Raw genomic sequence first — 23,806 nt, 5'->3', positions numbered from 1 at the left:
GTTCACAAATACTCACTCATCTGCCCTTTGTAGAATTCATCTGAGCTCTTGTGATTGGGTCCATCAGTATATTTGAGGGAATTCCCATTAGGAGGTCTGAGATATCTGAGGGGGGGAGTTCATTTCCCAGAAACCAGGAGCTCTGCAGCTTGTCGCCATCACCATTTTTATTATTGTCAGCAATTTCCACACAGGAGCTCAGTGAATAGTCAGGCTGCCTAGCCATTTCCTGAATCCTGCGCTGTCTTGTTCACATAAGAAACAATGGCATTCATCACTTTGTTCCTTACTTTGCTCTTCGCAGACCAGGCAGCCAGTTTACTGAGCTCTCCTTTAAGGAGATCAGCATCTAAAGCCATGTTCCTGGAGCTATCAGGGATCCTAGTCAGGTCTGTAACTTGTTTAGGGTGGCATCTGTTGCCAGGACTAGCTAGTTCAGTGGTTCTTGTAGAGGACTCTTGTCCAGGTCCTGCATATGGAGACCAGATCTCAATGATAAGAGGCAGACATTCCTTGGATAGGACTATCCTCTTGATAAGACTCAATTCTATCTCTCCATGTTTCTTTATATGATCTTCCAATATCACTGAATCAAACCTTGTTCAGAGAAGCACAACGGAAGCAGATTACCTCCAAGGTGCTGGTCTATTATCAAGCATTAATCTTTGAGCAGCTCACATTCTTAAAGGTCTTCCAGGCTAAGGGTTAAGGACTGTCTTTGACTCAGCCAGATGCCCACGTATGGCTAGACTGTGAAGCCTTCTCCCTTCCAGGCTGATGTACAAATGGCCACCATGTTAGTCCAAAGGAGAAAGCTTGGTACTGGTATGTGGACCCCAACACTGAATATTGCATCTGTAGGACATGCCCCCTCACAGGCCAGTTGTTCTCTCATCAAGTTTTTTCAAAGGGCATAAAAACCCCCTACGGTTCACAATCTGAAGGCATGGGCTTTTAGGGTCGCCACTCTAATGTTTGAGACCCACAAGAACACACTGTGCAGCATAAGACGACAGAACGAAAGAACTCTCCTCCAGATATATTAAACACAGTCTCCACAAGGGGCAAAAAGAGGAGGATGGTTCGGGGTTGGCCAGTCTTTAAGGACTTTTCCTAAAATTTGTGGCTTCAGACCCTTGCCCCAGCTTGGGGGTGACAAAATACCCTCCTGTCCTACAATGTGGACCATAATGCTCTTGGTTCTCTGGTCTGCCTCCTTCATATGCTGTTTTAACAAAAGTGATCCAAACTCGACTGGCTGGATCAGAGCCCAGTAGGGCTATCTACAAACCTTAGATACTTTTTTTGGAATCCTACTGGCACACTTACAAACAGCATGGTAGGCACAGTAAGCGCTGGGGAGTGCTACCAGACCTCGTAACGTTGTTAGAGGTACAATACACAGGATCTTCCATCTGAAAGCTTAAAGCTTACTCACAAAAAGCTCCTCTCAGAAAGCAGCACAAACAACGAGTGTGATGTTATAACAAAGATGATTCAGTTCTTAACAGCTTGAGGTTCTTTGAACCTACCAAAGTAAGGTTATTGGAGGCAGATACTGAACTACTAGAACCAGGAACCAACAAGCCCCTTTTATTCATGGAAGAACATTATAAAAGCGCCTTTGTTGTACTATCTCCATCTACTGGCAGGGAAGAGCCTGGATTAGTACTGAACGATGCAAGACTACAACCTTAAGCTGCTTTGACGAATCCAGACCAAAAGAATCAAAAGTAAAAATAAAATCATTTCAAGAACATATTCATAAAAACAATGGCTAAAAAGCCAGGAAAATTCCAAACTAAGCTTACAAGAACCCCAAACCTTTGAAAGTGTGGATATTCATAAATAAGGTGCCCAAAGTACCCTAAATATACCACTACAACGATTCCAACCCCATATCTTGTTCCTTTTATAGGAACTCATAATATAAAAACTGCCAACAAAGCTTTTTCTAAGGACTTTAAGGAGTTTGCAGCCTACCACTACAGACACTATTTGCACAGTTTGCAGGTGGAGTATCCAAAAAAATGTACCCACAGAGCACTGGTTTATAACTGCATTCATACCTCCATCTTAGATGTGCTAGCTCTGCATCTAATGACACCTGGATTAATGGTTGGCACATACTTATGACGTGCTGAGAACTGCTTGTGAGGTACTGAGCACCTTCAGCATCTTGCAGGATCAGGCCCTTAACGAAGGAGTGGGAGAGGAGTGCATGCCGAAGGCAGCCTGTCTTGTCAGGAGGGTGTAAAGTAGTTTTACTCTAGGGAGTGTAAATGACAATCAACAATCACTGCATGGAAAAGAGGAAAGCATCCTAGCTTTTGCGGTCACCAAGATGAAAAATGAATATGGTTGTATGAGTTTCAGAGTGAGCTGATGAGAAACTACAGAATCAAAAAGCAAAGACTAATGACCGAGTCTCACGCAAACCCACTACCACCAGTAACGGGGAGGTTAGTCTCTTACATGTCCATGGAGCAATTATATATTTTAAACTTAAAAATAATTTTGAAATGGAGGTGGATCAGCTATAAGGCCTTAAAAATCAGAGCATGAGCCCAACGTGGAAGAGGATGGGGAGGAATAACCAAAGGGGCAGAAGAGGAAAGAGGGTGTGAACTCACCCGTCAATTATTAGCTGGTCATAGGGTGCTGGTTTGTCACACACAGGGCACATCCAAGTGGGTTTCTTCTCATTCATCTGGAGGTAGAAGACTGCATCGAAGCACTGTAGGTGTGCACAGGTCTCAGCCCGGCATGGGACAGACAGACGCATCTTCACCAGCTACAGGACCAAGAGCAGACAGACCAGTGACCCATCCCACCATTGCATCACTAGATGCTTCCCCTTCCAAAATTGGATACTGATGCCATGTGCAAATACATAAGAAACTGCTTCTAGATGTTTCTGGTGAAAAAGATGATTATCCTGTAAAGACCGTTTGGACAGATGAATAGGAGAGCTAATGTTAACAGCCTGGATTGCTGTGCAAAAACTTACCGGGCAGATGAGAGAGACTCGAACACCTGTAGTAGCAATTTCACTGTCTGGATCCAAACGCAATTTCTCTTTTACTGTATTCAGGAAGATAAGAGTGGATAACATTAAAGCAATAAACATTAAGTTTTAAACCTGGGAATAACATGTAGTATAAGAGGCAAGCTTCTGCGATTGTCACGTGGGGAAAAAACTGCTGATGCCAGGGGAGGATTCGGTAAATTCTCTGCAATATGCAAGCAACTCAGTCAACCATGGAGAGCAGGGACAACAGGGTGGGAGGTGGTAGTAGGTCACTTCACGGCAACCTTAGGGCAGATACTGGACAAGTACCTGGCACTCAAGCTAACTTAAAAAAAAAAAAATCATAGTAAAATGCGGAGTAATGCACGGCAATAATGAGGCAAGCACAAGAGATAGCGAGGTAGCTGGACTCCTAGTCCAACTGACCCTCCTAGTCTCATCTGAGCTGAATAGACTAGCTCTATCCAGACCCCAATGGGATGCAACTCTGGAGCTAACCAATGAGCTGGGTTGCGGGCACACTGGCCAGTTTCTATACTGCAGCAGCCTTTGTCACGTCTGGGAGATTAACATGTGCAAAGCCAGAGAGCAAGCAAGGCAGGAGGTCCAGCCAAAATGCTGTTTTCCAAGGAGGGAATAGGCGTATTTGGAAGGAATCAACACATTAGGACAGGAGATAGGGAGTTCAGGCTCTGCTGAAGCTCACCAGTGTAAAAATCTGGTGGGACAGCAGACAGAATCAAAGATGATACTCTAGCTGGCAGGTGAAATGTGGGGGCCTACATGACTGCAGAGGCCACAGGGAGACAATCATTTACATCTTTTGGAGGGACATGTTTTTAATCAAACAGGTGCTGAATAAACAGAATACTGTCCCTAAACAAAATCACTCCATAAACATTACAAAAGCTGCCACTAGTGCTGCTGTTTATACAGGTTTACTGCATTTCCATCATCTCCTCTCTTTGGGTAAGGGTGCATTACCTTGGCTGTTTCAGACCATAATAAAACAGCTCTAAATAGAATCTTTATGCAATTTTGAAACAGAAACAGCTGTATGCCGAGATGTTGCTTTACAACTAAAACATAATGGCTTGTGGGTTTGTATAGTGTTGCTTTATGAGAAAACCAAGCACTAAATTCTGCAAACAGCTAAATTCATTTTCCATCCAGTCCAGCAGATCATGGGAAATGAGAACAACTATATCCTAGGAGCTATTAACTAGCATCATGATTTTTTTTAAATCGGTGATGAAACTTTGGCTTTCAACTCCACAATTAGGCATCTAAGTACCTGATTTCAGAAAATGCTCTTATAGCAGTCAACAGAAACATATGCAGAGGACAATAAATCAGCCCTGGGAAGCTAGTGGAATTAAGGGCAGTGTTAGTGCTTAATGAAATATAGAGGTGATCAGAATCCAAAACTATCTGTCGAATGCACTGGTAGCTATTGTAGCAGGGTTTACAAGATACTTGGATCTGGCAGATTCAGGATGCCCACAAAAAATGAGTTTTTGTAAAGCCAGAGTGATGGTATTTCTCATTATGATATTTCTCAGTGACCAGAGAAACGAAACAAAAGAAAGATGACTCCAGGGTTAAGAATTTAACAAAAGTAATCCACCTCTGCCAGCCAAATGAAGCCAAGGTTTTTATTAAACTATCTCACTGGAGTTTGAGTTGATGACAAAAATCAAGCTTGCGAACAGTGAAGGCAGGAAATCCTGTTTGTAGAATATTTGCACGATGATTCCAGACTTTGAGGGGATATATTGTAAGCACTAGTTTTGAAAAGAAGAGCCATTCTATTCTGATTACCCAAGGTCCTGTTCCAAGAAAAAGGAAAGTGCTGGGCTCAGAGAGGAATGATGGGATATGGTTTTATTTATAGCACTAATGGCTAGGGGAAATGGGAGTGCAGTCCACAACTGCTGCTTCAGATATGCTAGATACATAAGCCTCACAACAATTAGTGACTACCAAACACTTAGCTGGTTGCCATTTTCCTTCCCCTTATGCTCAGATTGCCATAAGCAAACATGCAACAGTTCTGCAGAAGTCCATCAATCACATAGGGCCATTGGTTATTTAGGCACAATTGTGCCAAAGCCACTGTCAGAATGTTGAGTTGGAAGAGATCAGCATGGCCATTTGCACCACACCTGGGCAGGGACGGGAGCGAGGGGCAAGGTACAAAGATATATTGGGACCACAGAAAATCCCAAAGATAGTTGTACAAATGGATGCTGGAGTTTGGCTGAACTGTTGCAATGTAATAAGTCTTATCTAGCACTTTTCATCAGTAGATCTCATAGCACTTAAAGGAAGTTAGTATCTTTAGCTCATTTTATCAATGAGGAAACCGAGGCATGGAGCAGAAAGTGACATGCCCAAGGTCACCCAGCAGGCCAGTGACAGAACTGGGAATAGAACCCAGGTCTCTTGATTCCAAATTCAGTGTTCTATCAACTAGGCCACGCTGCACCTCCTAAAGGAATGTTGACTTCTCTCTTTTCAATATAATCAGTCATTTGTAGCTAGTGACCAGGCTACAAGGACCTGATACATCTGAATATGCGTTTTCCCCTATACATTAAATAGACTCTTTTTTCAAATTGTGCCCCCTAAGCCCGGTAAGTGCAGTCTGTGGTTAGCGTAGAATACCACACCATGATTTTTTTTTATTGTCCTCTTATACAGAATTAAGTGCTGTGGCCATTATGTCATAATATAATTTGGAATCACTGAATGACTAAGTAAATTCCTTGGACTATTAGGAACTGATGTTCTGGCCTTGCCTTGCCTTTGAAAGGTAATTTCCCTAGATTTCCAACAAGGTTCTGCATTTAGCTAATACCATGATCTATCTGAATGGGTTCGACCAAGGATCTCCTCTTTTCTAAAGGGCTATCATTGCATTTGAAAGCGGTGCTGTGAACTCCTGCTCTCAGCCCTAAGAACTGAACACAGGGGAATTGGCAGCAGGGCATCTCCACAGAAGAGTTCTTTGCTCCAGAGATTTCCTCTGGAGATCCTGCAGATGCTCTGGCAACATTCATAATTATTCAGCCAAAGGCAGAAAACCTCTCATTAGAATGACATTGACCCTCAGCAGCACTCACCATAATATGATCTGGGAATGAATTCTAAATCCAACTGAATGTCGTCATAATTTATCTGTATAGCCACAAGAAAAAGTGCTGCAAAAATCTCTGCACAGATCTGGGGCAATTTGATAATGTGCCTAATACACAACTTAGCAAAGTTACTCAAATTTCACAAGAAATTTCACAATTTTTATAGAATTGCAGAGGACGATTCTATAGAATTTGATAATTGTTTCTGCACAGATTTCTAGTAGCCTTACTTTTCAGCCTTTCCAATCTGATGACGACTGCATGAACTTTAACAATGACATGGACTTACCGAGTGCCTTGCAGAGCTCTGGATGTTTGATTCCAATGGTTTTCAACCTCTGCAGCAATTCTGCTGAGGTCATTTGCCGCACTAAGTATAGGCCCACTGAATAACTCTGAAGAGAAAGGAAAGGGACAGGATGAGGAGAAAGGGCACACTCCACACACATGCTCGTTTATTTCCCAAGTCACACAGTCATTTACCTTTCCATAATTCCCCCATGTAACCGTGATTCGATTGGTCGCTGCTGACAGATACATGAGATGCGTGAGGTTAATGGGGCGACAGGGCCTTTTAGGCTCCACTCCAGGCTTGTTGGATGGATAGTAGCCCTATAGCAAAGACAGACATTTCTCTCTTTATTTTACCAGACACATTGCTGTGGATTTTTTTCTTTTCAACTACAAGAACATCAGCCTTGCAAAATTCTACTCATGCACATAGTAACTTTTTTGGATAAGATTATCAAGTGATAGTCAAGAGCAGGGAAGTTAACACTGTACTTTCATGGCAGTTTCGCAAGATTACTGTTAATGCATTCTACAAACCAAATCCATTACATAATGAGCTTCAAAGCCAAAACAATCCAGTTCTAGCACTGTAGTTCCCCTTCTTTATACACCAGATAACAATTTCCAGAAAAACACAGAACCATTTAAATTGCACACATTCTCCCTGTGCTGTCAAGTGACACTTCGTGGCTGGGTTGACTTACCGGCACTGAGCAGTAACTATGATTCACTTTTACTGCGATGTTTGGAGGGTACTGATCCTCCTGTGGGGAACTAGTGTCTGTGTAGCAGATTCTGGAAAGAAATGGTGACCTTTAAATGTCTACATCCCATATGTGATTTAAAAGATCTCTATCCTAATATATACTATTGACTTCAACAGCAGCCAGCTATGAGTACCAGCCAAACTAAACTAGGCTTGTCATCGGGTCAAACCAAGCCCAATAAACCCAGGAATCTCTACTGAGGACATGATATAGACTTAGCATTATGCTGTGAAGCTGAATTTGATGTAACCAGCGGTTTCTATTAAAGCAATAACTCACATCATCTGCAGAGCACCAAGAGGGTCAAAGCAGCAGAAAGTTATGTTGTAGATGCTTGTGCTATCCTTGCAAACAAGGGACTTGCTTAAAGTGATCAGTTATTTTAGCTACTGAACACAGAGCATTGAAATGGTTACCATGTTGTGCTAGTGATCTCCCTCCCCTAGTTTTCTGCCTCATGGGTTTAATTAATTTCATGCTATTCAGACTTACCTTAGCACAACCTGAACAGATTTCACACCGGCTTGTAACTCCCTGGTAAAACAAAACACAAACAAACAGACTTTCATTTAACAAAACCTCAGTTTTCTTCTTTATCCAATCAACAAAATAACCTAAAGCTATTACAACTGATTTTTTTTTTAAATCACTTGTCAGGGTTTGTGCCATCTACTTTTAAGATTTCACTTGTTCTGGAAAATAGGAACAGTCTGGTTAAGTTTCCTTTTCCAGCTCTCGTGCACTAGACCAAGGTTGTGGTGTTTGGGTTTCCAAAATTGAAGAGAAATGTTTAAAGACAAATATCTGTCTTCATCAAAATATGAAGTGACCATGGAAACATTTCCAGACAGATGAGATTTTGTAAAACATTCCCACCCTCTGCCCCCCACTATGCTTAGGCTGACAATGTCCCTACAACATCCTCTTCATTCAATTAGTAAACTTAAAACTGCTCCTTCAAATCAAGGAATCTGAGCATTAGGGTACCAACAGAATATTCCTGTTGACACTATTCGCTTTATCAAACTGTATATTAACTAGTTTCAGAAAAGTTGCATAGCGGAATACGGGGTTCTTACTAGAACGTTTTAGACACAGGCACAAGATGTACTCTAACTTATGCCCAGATTAAACTCAGAATTTTGCCTGGATTTGACAGTGAAAGTGTTTCACAATCCAATCATACTCTTAAATTGTTTAAAGTTTTCAGGAGGTTGAGTTCAGCCCATAGCTTACAGGAAAAGGAGTTACTCTGACAGCTTTAAAGAGTCCATCAGCAGGGACCATATTTAGATACTTCTCGCTGGTGTCAGAGAAGGCAGGACCTACCCCGAATGAGCACTGCATCTGATGTCAGGCGCTCACTAGAACCTCTAAAGGGAGTGCATGCTACATTCTAATCAGACTACAGGTGATGAGAATCCCCTCACGGATCCAAATATTCCTGGCTTTTCCTTTCTCCACATTCACGATACAGAGCTTACTCTTACAAAAGCAGTCTTTTGTTAGATCATCCTGAAAGATCTGCCCAAGTCTTGGTATATTGTTTCCTCTCTGCTGGTCTTTGAATGGCATTTCCTGGCACTACTTACTTACTACGTAGATTGTCATATTATTTGAGCACTTAACTTAAAAATAAATATTCAAGAAGGAAGCTCGCCCCAATCTGAGACATTATTATTCGGTTGTTTACTGTGGGAAAGTTGTATCAGAGTTTTTACATTTCACTCAGAAGCCCAAAAGGTTTGTCATCACTCTGATCTCTCAGGGCAGCAGAGTCACAGGGCAGCTGCAGAGTAAGCTTTATCTCCCGCACTGGTGCATCTTGCTCCTGGGGTTGAAAGTTATGTCACTGAAGAGGAACATGGCTATCATGGGAAGTTCTAGTGGCAGAGTGCAAGATAATTGCTCAGGTAGCTATTATAAGAATCCTCATGTAATGGCATTAAGTGTAGAGCTTTTAACCTGTGATTCAAAAAAGATTCTGCAAATCAATTCACACTGTGGGCTTAAAAGAGGTTTCAAGACCTCAATAATTGCATGCTGTTTGCCCTGCCTAAATTTACTATTCTAACTGGGATTTATTGCACTAGCCAGAAGGAAACCCTATAGAGACCAAGACAGATTGGACGGTGCCAAAAATGGTTATGGGCCTCATGTTGGGGAAAAGCCTGTCTGCTGGTGTTCTCAAGTGAGCAATGTTACCAGACAGAGAACAGAGACCCAATATGGAGGGAAGTCTGTCAGGGAAGTTATGCATTTAACAGGGTTTTAAAAATACACAGCACAGAGTACCTGGAATTTCTGATCAGCTCCACTTGTCTTGGCGTCAATGCAAAAATGCACGGACTCTCCTGAAGCTTCTCGTTATTCTGTGGGACTGAAGAGAAGGAGAAAAAGAGGAGACTTTATACTCCAATGTACATCCAAGTGCTACTGAAATGAGTAGTGTTCGATCCCTCATTTCACTTCCTGTTTATCAATACACCCACAGTTTGTTTAGAGCGATATTTGTTTCTTTAAATTGGCACTGGAGAAGAAGAAGTCTGCTGGGCTTAGAGGATGCGCCTATAAAGCCAAAGAGATGCATGGATAGTCCAAAAAGGGCACCTTCTCATGGTAGGATAATGAAGGGAGAGATTTGTGAGACAAATGTCTTTGCACCATTGATCAAAATGCATGGCTCACTCCTTGCCTGCCTGTTTTGTTACCCAGGCAACTAACACGCGGTAGAATCTGTCCCACCCATTTTTTAATATGTTCCTTCAATTTCCCAATCAGGCAACAGGTGCATACTTTAAAATAAGAGCACATTATGAGTGGAATCACAGCATGAAGACTAGAACTCGGGGGGAGGGGAATGTAAGCACATGTCAATGCATAACATGAAAGTATTTATAGATAGGACCATTAGACTGGCTGAGGAAAGGGGAAAAAAGCAATCTAACATCAACATCAGGTGATAAGATAGCATCAGAACGCTGATGGGCAGAGGAAAGGGCAGAGAAAAGAGGTGTCAACAAATGTGCATCCGATGAAGTGAGCTGTAGCTCACAGAAGCTTATGCTCAAATAAATTTGTTAGTCTCTAAGGTGCCACAAGTACTCCTTTTCTTTCAACAAATACAGTAAGTTAATGGTGCAGTTTTAGGTCTGGTAATGTAATGATCTGTAGACAGATAAGGAGATACTGTTAGCCACAACCCAGAGTGGACAAAAAAATTAAACTAACTTTTTTAATCCAGTTAATAAAAAAATCCAAATTACATGTTTTTCTTTTTTAAAACAAGCTTATTTAAAATTAAAATAGAAATTATGACAGCTATGTTAAGGCCTAACCTTACTCTAAGTTATTAAAATATTTCACACTGAACAACATTCAAGCAGTACATGTTTGTTGATGACATTTTAAAGAAAGCCAAACCACGGCACTGGTGGAAGTCAGAGCTTAAGGCCAGAAGGGACCACCAGATCATCTAGGCTGACCTCCTGTATATTGCACACCACATCATGGGGGGGTGGGAAGGGGAAATGAAGAGGGAGGGGATATTCCTCCTATCCTCTGTTGCTGACCAGTTTAGAGGCAGCAAATCTCATTGGCTAAGCACTCGTTACTTAAAGTGCTAAGCAGCAATAGCCTCTTCTGCAGGTACAGAAAGAATATCTTCTTCATTTCAGTTTATTAGATTAGATCAGTTCAAAGACTAGATCACTCAAATTTGAAAAACGGATTGGGATTTGAAAAAGCAGGAAAGCTTGTTTATCTCTTTTGATCTATGAATAAAAACTAGATGTGAGGACAAGATCTACTAGTTCTAAAATCTTGAACAACATGGTGACCAGAGACCAATTCACCAACTGCAAATACTTCCTTTAATAAATTAGTTTTAAATGCAAATAACTAAACTAAACAAAACAATTTTTAAAAGCTGCCTTGTGCATTTGCAGTTGAATTCCAATTTCCATGCAAATGTAGCTCGACACAAATTACAAGTAGAAATGAATCTAGTAAATAAATATTTCATTCACCATTTTCTAATGTAATAAAAAGTCAAAATTACAAATCTGAATAAATGTATATGAAGCTCATACAATTGCTTAAATGTGTACAGGGTATCCTTCTGGTTAGCAAAAATAGTTTCCAAATTACACCAGTGAGAATCAACCTCTTCAGAAATTAACTAAAAAGTACAAATAAAAAACAATTAAAATCAATGAGTCACATCAAGGTTTCCTGCTTGGTGATTTAAATTACTTTGATTTTTTTTAAATCAATCCACCCTGTAAGAATCCCTCTTCTTTTTCAAAGCAGCCACCTTTTCCAAAAGGAATGCCTGTACCCTGATTGAGAGTACAAAGCCATGACCCAAGCAGTCTCCCCACTTATCCCATCATCATTGTAGGATTCTGATTTCATCTGAGGTTACGATCATCTCTCTTCATCGAAGTATTGCCCAGCAGCAAGATATCTAGCATACCAGCTACCTCAAAATACATAAAAGGCCTACCCCTACAATATGGCAAATGGCAGCGGGCAGACACCACAGGTGAGGTGTCACTCCAAGATTACCTCTTTCCCTTGTCACTCAAATGTAATGGGCTACAAGTCCTGCCAAAGGCTGGGGAAGAAAACAAGTATGACTGTGAGGCAACATAGCACTGCTTTCTTCAGAAGCAACAGCCTCTCTGGTCAATACGACTCCATAAGAAAAGCAGAATCTGCTAAAGCAAAAAACTCTCCCTTTCCTTCTGTAGCTAGTGGGCTATCCTTGAAAGAGAAAAGGAAACAGAATTAAGAGACCTGAGCCACATGGGTCCCTTTGATCTTTCTTTATTCCTCTCCATGAAGGAGCTGGGCAACTCATCTTTCCTGGCAAAGAGTTCAGCTCCTCTCGCCCATAACTAGTCAATACCTCTACTGGGAGAGCCAGAGGAGGCTGCGAGAGACTGATGTGAGTGAAGAACTCTTAGATATTCCTGATCCAAAAGAAGCTAGAAAAAAACAAACAAACTGGGTCAGCCCAGTGGTCCATCTACTCCAGTATTCCACCAACAGAGGCCAGTATCAGATACTTCAGAGGAAGGTGTGTGTCTGTCTGTCTGTCTCGGGGGGGGGGGGGGGGGGGAAGAAGAGAAGGGCAGGGGGAAGAAGAGAGTGGGGGAAAGCTGTTCAGTAAGTTGTTATGGGATAATCTGTCCTAAGGGAGAATTCTACCTGATCTCAATTAGAGGCTGGTTTATGATCTGAAGCATGAGACACTAGTCTCTTTCAAAATCTTACGGTAAGTATTAAATAACTCATAGATGAATTCCACATAGTCATTTTGCTAAAGCACAACCAAGTACATTCTTGGCCAACAGCAAAAAAAAAAAAAAAAAAAAAGTCACGTAAAACTATTTACTACTTAGAACATAAGAATGGCCATACTGGGTCAGATCCATCCATCCAGCCCAGTATAGTGGCCAATGCCAGGTGCCCCAGAGGGAGTGAACCTAACAGGTAATGATCAAGTGATCTCTCTCCTGCCATCCATCTCCACCCTCTGACAACAGAGGCTAGGGGCACCATTCCTTACCCATCCTGGCTAATATCTATTAATGGACTTAACCTCCACAAATTTATCTAATTCTCTTTTAAACCCTGTTATAGTGCTAACCTTCACAACCTCCTCAGGCAAGGAGTTCCACAGGTTGAGTTTACGCTGTGTGAAGAACTTCCTTTTATTTGTTTTATACCTGCTGCCCATTAATTTAATTTGATGGCCCCTAGTTCTTATATTACGGGAACAAGTAAATAACTTTTCCTTATTCACTTTCTCCACACCACTCATGATTTTATATACCTCTATCATATTAACACTTAAGAGTTGGGCACTTTTAATCAAAAGCGAGTTTCAGCCAAAAACCTTTTCTGAAAGTGAGCTATCCCCGGTACATGAGTTACAGCTTTTCTGAACTGTGTGGCTTTTGTGACTTGCTGGGATGAATTTCTGTTAAAACCCCAGGATAGCAAGATATAAAGAAGTCAATTAATTATGAAGTTTGAGCTAGATCAGCAAATCTCAGACTTTATGACAAGACATACAACCTCTAACGCTCACAAGTACATGGCATAGCCCTTTAGGATTTTAGTCCAATATAATTATAATGGATTCTTATTCTGAGAAGCCAACCCACAAGCCAGTTTGAGAACAGCTGAGCACGATCACTTAAAGCTCTTTGCTGTCAGAATGATAGTTAGTTTTAGGGTTTCCCTACACCAAGCTGTATGTTGTATGAGTGCATCATATTTAATAGCTTGGGAGCCTACTACCTAACTCACCATCTCTCTTTCTGCGACATACTCCCATAGTTGTAGTCAGTGGAGGCAATGCTAGATTCTCCACTAGATATATGAGAAAAAGGGCTGCTGGCATGGGAGTTTCTGTAAGAGCGCCAGAGCTTTGAAGTGTCCTTCTATCCCACAATCCAAAGTAGCCCAGATTTGATGACTTTCACAGTATGATGCAGTGCCCATTCATTTCGCTGACCTTTGAAAATACATATTGACTAATGTAAGGGGATGGTAGTGGAGTTCATACTGGGACTTGGGTGAGAGCCCATTGCATTTTGTTTTTATAATTTTAAATACAGTAAACGGCAGGGTTCTCAGGGAATATGGATGGGCACTGTTTATTCTAACTCAAAGTGAATCAATAAATCCTCCAATTTGTTCACCTCTGAGAACTAGCCCAGAGAGAGAAATGAAGCAACAGCTTGAAAATATGCTCTTGGGAGGATTTCTCAGCAGATGTCCAATGCAAGGATGTGTGTTTTGCAATCAAGAGAATGCAGCTGCCTCAGCCATCACAGGTATGTCTACACTGCAATTAGACACCAGTGGCTGGCCTGTGCCAGCTGACTCAGGCTCGCAGAGCTCTGGCTAAGGGGTTTGTTTAATTTCGGTGTAGAGGTTCAGGCTTGGGCTGGAGTCAGAGCTCAAGGTGACAGAACCCAGGCTCCAGCCTGATCTTGAACATGGATTACCTAGAGAGGTGGTAAAATTTCCTTCCTTAGGAGTTTTTAAGGTCAGGCTTGACAAAGCCCTGGCTGGGATGATTTAGTTGGGGATTGGTCCTGCTTTGAGCAGGGTATTGGATTAGATGACCTCCTGAGGTCCCTTCCAACCCTGATATTCTACGATCTATGCTGCAATTAAACAGCCCATTAGACTGAGCCATGCCAGCCTGAGCCACAGGTTTTTAATTGCAGTGCAGACATACCCCAAGACAGACTGAATATACACAGGAACTGAGCATGATCTTCAACAGGGGAGGAAATATTCTGGCAATTTTATTACTCATAGCTAGATAAAAAGCAGTATACAAATTGCCAAGTAGATCAAAAGGTATCAAGCAAATTGAGATACAGTTTACTCTGACAGTGGCTGGAACATGCAGATTATGTAGCCCTCTGTTCCCACAATGATACCAGCAGATCCCCCTCAGGCACTGCCTCCAAGTGAAGACCACAGCACTCTGCATCCACAATAAGCACCTGTCACACCTTCTCTCCCCTCAGGAGAACCAGCCAAAATTCCCTACCACACTACATTTCATTATTACCAAACCATGTTCATCTTTGATAAAAACCAAGGCATTTATTGAAAGCCACAGTACAGCTAGGAAAGTCTACAAAAAATCCTGTCAGCAAATACTAAGTTTTAGGCCTTGTCTACACACAAAAGCTGTACCAATTCAACTAAAGCAGCACAACTACCCTGCGTGTACAATCTTAAAACCAATTTAGAAGTGTCCACACAAGGAAGTTGTGATGATTTAATTAAATCCATTATTAAACTGAATTGGTATAACGTGTGTGTTTATGTAGTTACCAAATATGGAATGTTACCAGGTTCACAAAACACTTCAAGTCTCCTCGCCCTAACACCTGAAGCTGTATTTTTGTCTGCAAGCATGGTAATCTGACACTCTCCTGCAGAGAAAAGTATGTCTGCCTAGAGACACAAGGTGGGTGATGTAATATCTTTTAACTTCTGTTAGTGAGAGACGAGCTTACACAGAGCTCTTCTTCAGGTCAAAAGAGCTCTGTGTCAGCTCAAAAGCTTGGTCTCTCTAACCAACAGAAGTTGGCCCAATAAAAGATACTACCTCACGCACCTTGTCTCTCTAATATCCCCTGGGACCCACCCGGCTACAACACCACTGCATACATATGGTAGAAATCTAGTTAAATATAGCCCACCTTTTGATCTCAATGCAATAATTTCAAGGAGGCAAGAAATCCTCTGTTGTTTCTCAGCACATATTAGCTTTTGATTAACAAAGATCCTTCTTTAATACACAAAGTTACAGTTCCCTGGTTTCCCTCATCACAGTACATATGCTTAAAATGTCTTCTGTAGCAGGACATTTACCCAGACCACATTATGATGTCCATGTGAAATAGGTCTTTGATCTCAGATCTGTTTCAGGTATTTTTATGGCATACCACCAGCAGCATCTGAATTTTCTACAGAATAGCTCTCGGGATTAGTCTACACACAGAAGTTGCCCTGCTTTAACAAAAGGTGTAAAGTTAAGAAGAGAAAGTAAACCAAAGTAACTGATAAGTCTTTGTTCTTCTTTATTCTTTTTTCGGTCTCATCAAGTAGACATTACATTACATAATAGAAACATATGTCTCCTCCATAGACATTTAACTTTGCATTGGTATTTTTAACTTAATACTCTTGGAGTTAAATTGTCAACATGCCAGTTTTCAAAACAAACTATTAGCGTGTATTTGTGAGTATAGTTCACTAGCACACCCATGAGCATTGTTCTTGGGTTATGATAACCGGAATCTTATTGAGCCAAGTACAAAAAAGTTAGCCACTCAGATATCTAATCACCTCTGCTAATGTTAATACTAGGAGAGCAAGAGTCCAGAACCAGATCTCAGTAGAGATGCCTCTAGTCTCATTTCCAGTTACCAAATTGAAAGAGTACATCGCAGACATTCTGCCATGCTGAAGCTTATACACTGGGATCATACACTGGGCTTGCTCCCCATTAAATGATATTCAGCAATTGTACTCCCTGCCACCACCAATGCCAGACCTCCAGAGTCGGTAAAATGCATCCGATGAAGTGAGTTGTAGCTCACGAAAGCTTATGCTCAAATAAATTTGTTAGTCTCTAAGGTGCCACAAGTACTCCTTTTCTTTTTGTGAAGTAGAAATGTTAATAATCTATATTTTAGTATGGATTTGGAGTGATAAATCAGAATTAAAAAGAGCATCTGTTCCACACCTAGCTGCCCTACACCAAGTCCCACAGACGAAGCACAAGTTACGCCTATCAAAAGAAAAAATTTGTCAAACATGCACAGGAAACAAGAGGACTTCTAGGAGGTTCTAGCTTTCATATGGAATAGGATGCCAATCTAGCCAAACTAAAGATCTGATCCGACATAGAACTTCTATGTATTGTCAAACTTCAGTACCCTCTGGCAATCAGGCTAAATATATTTATCATCTGTAGATGCTTCCACTCCTTTTTCTTGGAGCTGTAAATAGGAGATGAGGTTGTAGCTGAAAAAAATTCACTTTTCTCCTCCCCCTTCAAAATATTAGATTACATTTCATTTGTGTTTCCAGTGGACTGGCACACAAAGTGTTCAAAACTGAATTAACCAATTTCTAAAACTCTGTTTAAGTCATCACAGCCTTAATGTCTGTACTGCCTTCTTATGCAGACAAATCACATACATCTGAAGCCTGTACAATATAGTCAATACAGTTTTCTTTTTATACTGGTAAGTAGTCCAGAAGCTAAGAAATATGGAAAATAAGAGTAAACAGGGGAACTCCACAAGTAGTAATAAACATATGGAATAAGTTAACAAGGAAGGCAACTGAAACAGAGGATATAAATAACCTCAAGGGATACCCAGCCTAGTTTGTGAAGGCGGAAGGGAGTGAAGGGTTATGATGAAAACAGCAGGAAGATGGGATTAAGAAATTATGAAATTGCAGGCACACAGGCCAGATGGCTGTTTCCTGTTCCTAAAATTTATGTTCTCTCGAATTAAAGAGAACAGTTTAAGTATTATCTGATTTGTGTTCTGGCAGGTTTCTCAGAGCCATGTAACATGGTTAAAGAAAGCGCCTTTTATGTCCACATTAGAGAAACAAATCCACACTTTGCCTAGTAAGGGTATTCAGCAATGGCTGCTTCCCACATGCCTTCAAACGTCCAGTCCATGTTCAGACACTGCAGCAGTTCATTTAGCTGCATCTTGGTAAGATATCACTATCTTCATTTATCACCACTGCTTTCATCTCTGTGCACATTAGGATCAAGTCTTTCCAGCAATGGGAGATCCTCAAGTTCAGTCTTTATTTTGCTCAGAACAAGGTCCGTTTTGTAATGAGGCCTAAGGCTACCATGTTTACTCTACGGGCCATTGAAGATAGGTGTAGTTTGATGGGTCACAAAGCAAAGGAAGCCACAGCCATAGCAAAAAGGCACATTTTGCCTATGCCATACACAAAAAACACATTACAGCCAGTTATGGCAATGCTCATCACTACCTAGAACCATAACCACGCTAACCCAGACTCTGGTTATCATGGCTTCAAGGTGGAAGGAGCTGCTTCTTTCACCTTCCAAGCTCCTCTAGCTGCTCCTCAAAACACAAGGTATGGTGCATAAAGAACTGCATGACAGGTTTATAAAAATAAAAAGAGGGATGTGTTTGTATTAAAATAGTAAGTCACCTTTCTTTATTTGTGGGAAGCTTTAAGTCTGCCATGATTAAGTATAGAACTAACTGGTATCAGCATAGAAAGGGCCACTGTTCCAGTTTAGCATAGTTGTGACAATGACGTAGAAAACAGCTGCTCTCCTAATATACTGCTACATTAGCTAGAGCAAGGACAGATTATGATTCAGTACACAAGAATGCAATATGTTAAAAAGGTAGCACCTTCAGCGAAGGGTACAAAAGCTACAGCAAAACAAGACAGACTTTCAAGTCACTTTTCAAAGCAACTGCAGCTCCTGCTTTAAGAAAGGTAAAAAAAAAATTAATCTAGGAATATTCTGAATAAATACACATCAACTAGAAGAGAACCCACTGCTTTTCTTTTTCTCTTGACTATTTGGCCTCACTGCTCACCAAAACTGCTGCCATCATTTCAAAACTTGTATGCTTTTTCACCGTTCCTTCCCAGATGGAGTCCTGGGCATTACTAATGTATCTGCATATATGAGAGAGACTCACCTAGCTCGGTTGGCTTCAGCAGTTCATCCAAGGTTGTATAGAAGGGAAGTTTCACCAGCCGTACTTCAGGCTTTACAACTTTGGGTGGCAACCTCCCCAGTCCATTAAGGTATTTCCCATAGAGTGCAGGATAGTCAATGTTAGGCGTGGAAAGAGAAGTCCTAGCAACAGTGCTCCCACGGTCATAGGAAGAATGTATGGAGAGTGCCTCTGGAGGTCGGTGCTGCTGTGGCTGCCCCGGTTCAGAGCTCTTCTTAGCATAGCGAGTCTCATAGAGCTCTTTAATTTTCTTGAAAACTTCAGGGCTACAATCAAACTGGACCAGCTGCAACGCTCTAGTGACCAGCTCGTGTTTAAGTCCACTCTTACTCCGGCCAACAAAACCCAGTAACATCTGAAGATCTGAGACTCTGAAACTCATCACCATGTTCTAGGAAATAAAGGTAAAAAATTAAAGTAAAAGATTCTTAAAGCTATAAATAGATCAAGTGACAATTCTCTCCAAAGCCTGTACCCTGGAACTCAAAAGATTAAAATTCACTTGCAAGAGTGACACCAACCCTTCTGTTTAGATCACCTGATTTTCAACTGATTTAACGTGCCATGCATTAGACACCTGTTTGTGCAATGGGAATACACAGTAGACCTACTGAACATCAGCCAGTATACACAGATCGGAAAGCTGTGACACAAGCTAGTCACTGAATTACTATGAAAAAATCTGTGATAAATACTAAGTAATCTCATGGTAACAACTGGAAACAATGGCAATTACAAGGACACTAAATATCTTGCATCAGTTTGTTGAAAAGCAAGTGTATTGGGGGTTAACAACTACTTCAGCTCACACCTTGCTTCCTTCAATCAACTCTCCTGTGAATAGGACCAGTGCCTGCTTCTTTTACTGCTCTGAGGGAGCACTATGAAACTCCCAATTTCAAGGCTGATCCTAAGGTTTTGAACAACACTGAAACTGACCAGTCTTGTCAACTTCACTTTTCTTCTGCTTGGGGAAGCTCAGAGGGAACTGGAGCTGTCTGTAGACTCAAAGATAACATAGGATTGATCTACACGGGGAAGATTGTCTTCATAAGGATAAGAGCGAGATAATATTAATTAAAATTAAAGCACGTTCTGCACAGATGGATTGTTAAGGCCTTCCTCATTGCCAAAAAAAGCTTCACATACACCCAGGGTGAAGAAAGTGTTTTTCAAGCCCTGAAAATATGTTTGAACATTTGCATTTATTCTTGCAGCTTGCTCACTGGTTTGTGAAAAACATAGGGGAAATTTTCCAGAAAACACTCCTACATGTCCAGCTGCAGGCGATGGAATCAGACACACACTAGGTGTTTTTCCATATTTATTTTCTGATTATATGGAAAAGGCATACAGAAATCAGATTATTAATTTACCAAAATAGGTTGAAAATAATATTCTTACTGATCATTGGAAAAATTGACAAGCCAACTTTTAAAGGAAAATGGCAACTGATTTAAATCCAGAAATGTTCATTAACAATATTTGTGGGCCGTGAAATTCAACACAGGTCACATCTACACTATGGGGGCTATAGCAGCATAGCTATGGCACTCTACCTCTGCTGGCATAACCTGTGACGTAGACACAGCTACAGTGACAGAAGGAGTTTTTGGTCACTGCAGGAACACGACATTCCTGACTGACGGTAGCTAGGTTGATGGAAGCATTCTTTCCTTGAGTTAGCTGTGTGTACACTGGGGGTTAGGTGGGCATAAGTATGGCATTCATGGGTGTTGGTTTTCACCTGACTGCCACAGCTATGTCAACCTAAATTTTAAGTGTAGACCAGGCCACAGGAAGAATTAACGTCTTACATTTTATTCTTCCCCTTTCCTGTGAAATCCCCTTGGACCTCCTATTTCACCGAAGCTGGCCTAGAATGCATCCCAAATGCATCTGGGTGCAAGGAGACATTTAGTAGTGTGATGTGTTCTGGAATCTCTTCAGTGAGAAAAAGAAAGTGAGGGGGTGGAGAGATAAAGCTTTGACAAACCAAGGAAAGATGTTCAGTGGTTAGGGATCTAATCTAGGATTTGGGAAACCCAGATTCAATTCCCTACTCCACCACATGCTTCTGGTGTGACCCTGAGCAAGTCATTCAGTCTCTGTGCATCACTTATCCATTTGTAAAATGGGGGTAATAGAACTTGTCCATACCCCACAGGGGCATTGTGAGAATAAATACATTACTGATCATGTGGTGCCTAGATACTACAGCAAAGCGGGCTGCATACGCACCCTAGATGCATCCGATGAAGTGAGCTGTAGCTCATGAAAGCTTATGCTCAAATAAATTTGTTAGTCTATAAAGGTGCCACAAGTACTCCTTTACTTTTTGCGAATACAGGCTAACACGGCTGCTACTCTGCACCCTAGACAAGGGAGTTAGCCATGTACTCATTGCTCCTCATTTCCTGTTCTCTTGGTGTACTGGGCATATAAACCAGCGCTTAACTCAATTGCTTTTTGCAGTTTACATTTACCCAGATTTCAGGTCTAGAGATGTTATCAGATTTGAATAATAAAAAAGCAAAACAGGCTATTTTGGCACAGAGACATATGTCTAGAACCTCACACCTCTAACTCAGAGTGAGGTGGTATGAATATGCAGTTCTCATTATCTAGTGAGATTATTCATTTTAAAATGAATATAGATGTAGGCTTTGGGCAGCAACAAAAGACAGGAAAGTGTGTGTTCAAGGAGCATGGAAGATAATGAATTCTCACTACAGCCAGCCAACAGATCACAGAAGTCTTTAAGATGCTTCCTTTCAGAAGAGTGGAAATAATCAATGAGGAAGGGCTAACACATGGAGAAAGGGTCAGCCAGTGTTATGCCTACATTTAAAAACAGGGTTCTCCACATTTTACTTCTACCATACATCAGCCAGTTCTAGATTCACAGCATTCACCGGGTCTGCCCTGTCATTCCATTACTTAATGCCTAATCCTGCCAGATGCTGAGCATCTTCAACCATCACTGAAGTCACTCAGAGGCGTTTAGCATCTGGCAAGAATGGGAACTTTACCATGAAAGCCCTGTTGTGTGCACTGAGAGATTACAGTTCTACTTCACAGACAGTACACCTGTGATTCCACTCACTGGCAGGCAAGAACTGAAGAGCCCAAGTCATGCAGAGAACAGTATCACATAGCAGAACTGGACTCAATAAAAAGAGAGGCTTGGAACCTGTGCTGCAAGTCTTCCTCTCCCCAAAGGGGCTTGTTATGCACAAGGTATGTTGTAAGTATAATACAACTTAACATATTTTTAAAAAACGGCATGTCACTAGACAATCTCCAAATACATCAGACATCACAGAATCCTCTAGTATATGCAGATTTACAGACATATCAAGGTTTTCTCCAGAACTTTTAAAGCACTGGATCCCATTCATTATCCACCACCATATTCACTTCTCTAAAAGCCTCTTCATACTTTCAATTTAGACAATAAAATAAGTCATTTATGCTTTCATGGAGGGGTGGGGGTTTAAAGTTTGTAAACAATCTGACCCACAGGAGATATTTGGACAGTTCACTCATCCCTCACTCCAAAACTATTTCCTAAAATGTCAGTGGAGGAAACCCATCTGTCATCACTTCACACTCACCCCACAACTGCACTTGCAAACTCTTCACTCTGAAGCCCACTGAGCTGAGATTGGAACAGGAAAGGGGGCGGCATGAGGGAGTCACAGAGGAAGGGGAAAATGAGAAAAGTAGAAGTGAGGATGGGAGAACTGCAGGAGGGACCTGAGGCAATGACTACATGGAGGAGGCAATAGTGAGAGAAGATGAAGCAGCGGGTGGGGAGGGAAGCCAAGGTGTGCGAGGAGCAGCATGCTTGTTGTAATGATTTTTTCAGGACAATTATAAAAGATGATGCCCTGAAATGGGGGAGTAAGGTAGGGATCTTCGGATTCAGTGTTGGGGTGAGAAGAGGCTGAGACAGCAGTAGGTGGGGAACGTGTTAAGTATCAATCACAAGGAGTGAAAGCAGGGGAAGCATGGCTGGGGGGTGATGAGAAGGCCCTGAGGAAATCTCAGGAATCAGCATGGGGATGAGAGGGGGCTGAGCCAAATGGACTCTGGAGTTGGCGGGAATAGGAAGGCACTGATGCTGGTGGGATTGGGGAGGGATCTCCGGACTGGAGGGGAAGGTGGTGACACCAGAGGGATGGGGGCTCTCTGGGGTCGTGAGGGTCAGGAAGGCGTTAACATGGGTTCAGGTGGAGTCTCCAGGACCAGGAAGGGGCTGATGCTGGGGTCAGCAATAGAATGGCAGGATGGCACTGATACCAGGGAGGGGGATTAGGGAGAAGCCTCCAGGGAAGATTATTGGGGGTGGGGGAAGGCAGGACGGCACTGTCACCAGGAGATGGGGGGTGCCCAGGGACAGGATGGCGGGGATAGGACTGCACCAACGCGGGGGGGTGGGGGGAGGGAAACGTGTCTCCAGGATCGGGACGGCGCTGACGTGGGGGGGAGGAAGGTGATCGGGACAGGACGGCGCTGACGGGGGGGGGCGGTGATCGGGAGGGGACGGCGCTACGCTGAGGGACGAGGAAACGAGTGAGGGCTCAGACCCGCAGAGGCGGGGCTAGTGGAGGCCCAGGCCCCCGAGGTGCTAGCGGGTGAGGGCCCTGGCGGGGGAGCGGCGAGCAGGCCGGGCCGGTTCCCCGCGGGGGGCCGGTGGAGGAGGCAGGAGCCGGGGGCGGCTCCCGCAGGGAGGTTCCTGAGGCCCCCGTGGCCCGGGCGTAACGGGGCCGCCGCCCCCGCCGAACCCCGTGCCCCCGCCGCGGCCCCACCCCCCCGCCGGGGAGGGGGGGGGAGGCCGCTCACTCACTTTCGCCTCCACCAGCTCCGCCGCCATCTTGGCTTCCAGCGTCCACCGGCGCGCCGGGAGCCGCCGCCGAGTCACGTGACCATCAAGGTGGGGAGGTGCGAGGGAGGACGGGGGAACCAATCCAATCGCGCTCCGCCTCCCAGCGCGCCAGCCGGCGCGAGCGCACTGCCGCGCGCTCGCGCCCCGCCCCTGACCCCGATCCAGGCGCCTCGGGGTGCTTAAAGCGACAGGGCCGGGGGACGCGCCAAGCCTGGCCCGGGGCGCTGCCCCTCAGCGCTCTTCCCGGGGGGGGGGGGCCCATGTGCGAGGCCCCCGCGGGAGGCGGTGCAATGCAATGCAATGCAGTGCAGTGCCGTGCCGTGCCGTGCCGTGCGGTTTAATGAATGCATCATTAGCCCAATACAGCGGCGTAACCATGG

General features: G+C 42.9%; 1 protein-coding gene across 4 annotated transcripts in view; it reads right to left on the bottom strand.

The window, feature by feature from the left end:
• The window catches only part of PIAS4 (protein inhibitor of activated STAT 4), a 36,558-nt gene extending 13,023 nt beyond the window's left edge, over nucleotides 1-23,535 (bottom strand). The window contains exons 1-10 of one of the 4 annotated variants that reach the window (XR_006276990.1): nucleotides 23,388-23,529; nucleotides 18,497-18,926; nucleotides 9,525-9,609; nucleotides 7,722-7,763; nucleotides 7,167-7,257; nucleotides 6,655-6,783; nucleotides 6,461-6,566; nucleotides 3,011-3,084; nucleotides 2,634-2,794; nucleotides 2,070-2,269 (exon numbers count right to left, since the gene is read on the bottom strand). Coding sequence is in view for 2 of the 4 variants with exons in the window: in XM_038384157.2 (XP_038240085.1) it covers nucleotides 2,634-2,794; nucleotides 3,011-3,084; nucleotides 6,461-6,566; nucleotides 6,655-6,783; nucleotides 7,167-7,257; nucleotides 7,722-7,763; nucleotides 9,525-9,609; nucleotides 18,497-18,926; nucleotides 23,388-23,414 (1,145 nt within the window). In the remaining 2 variants the exon portion in view is untranslated. Of the gene's footprint in view, nucleotides 1-2,069; nucleotides 2,270-2,633; nucleotides 2,795-3,010; nucleotides 3,085-6,460; nucleotides 6,567-6,654; nucleotides 6,784-7,166; nucleotides 7,258-7,721; nucleotides 7,764-9,524; nucleotides 9,610-18,496; nucleotides 18,927-22,152; nucleotides 22,305-23,387 lie in introns of those variants that run through there. The other 3 variants (XR_006276989.1, XM_038384157.2, XM_038384158.2) reach the window with 3 other exon arrangements.
• Between the last annotated feature and the right edge of the window lie 271 nt (nucleotides 23,536-23,806).

Source organism: Dermochelys coriacea, chromosome 25, assembly GCF_009764565.3.
Source record: "Dermochelys coriacea isolate rDerCor1 chromosome 25, rDerCor1.pri.v4, whole genome shotgun sequence".
NCBI classification, from domain to species: Eukaryota; Metazoa; Chordata; order Testudines; family Dermochelyidae; genus Dermochelys; species Dermochelys coriacea.
This window is presented reverse-complemented; position numbering and strand designations above follow the sequence as displayed.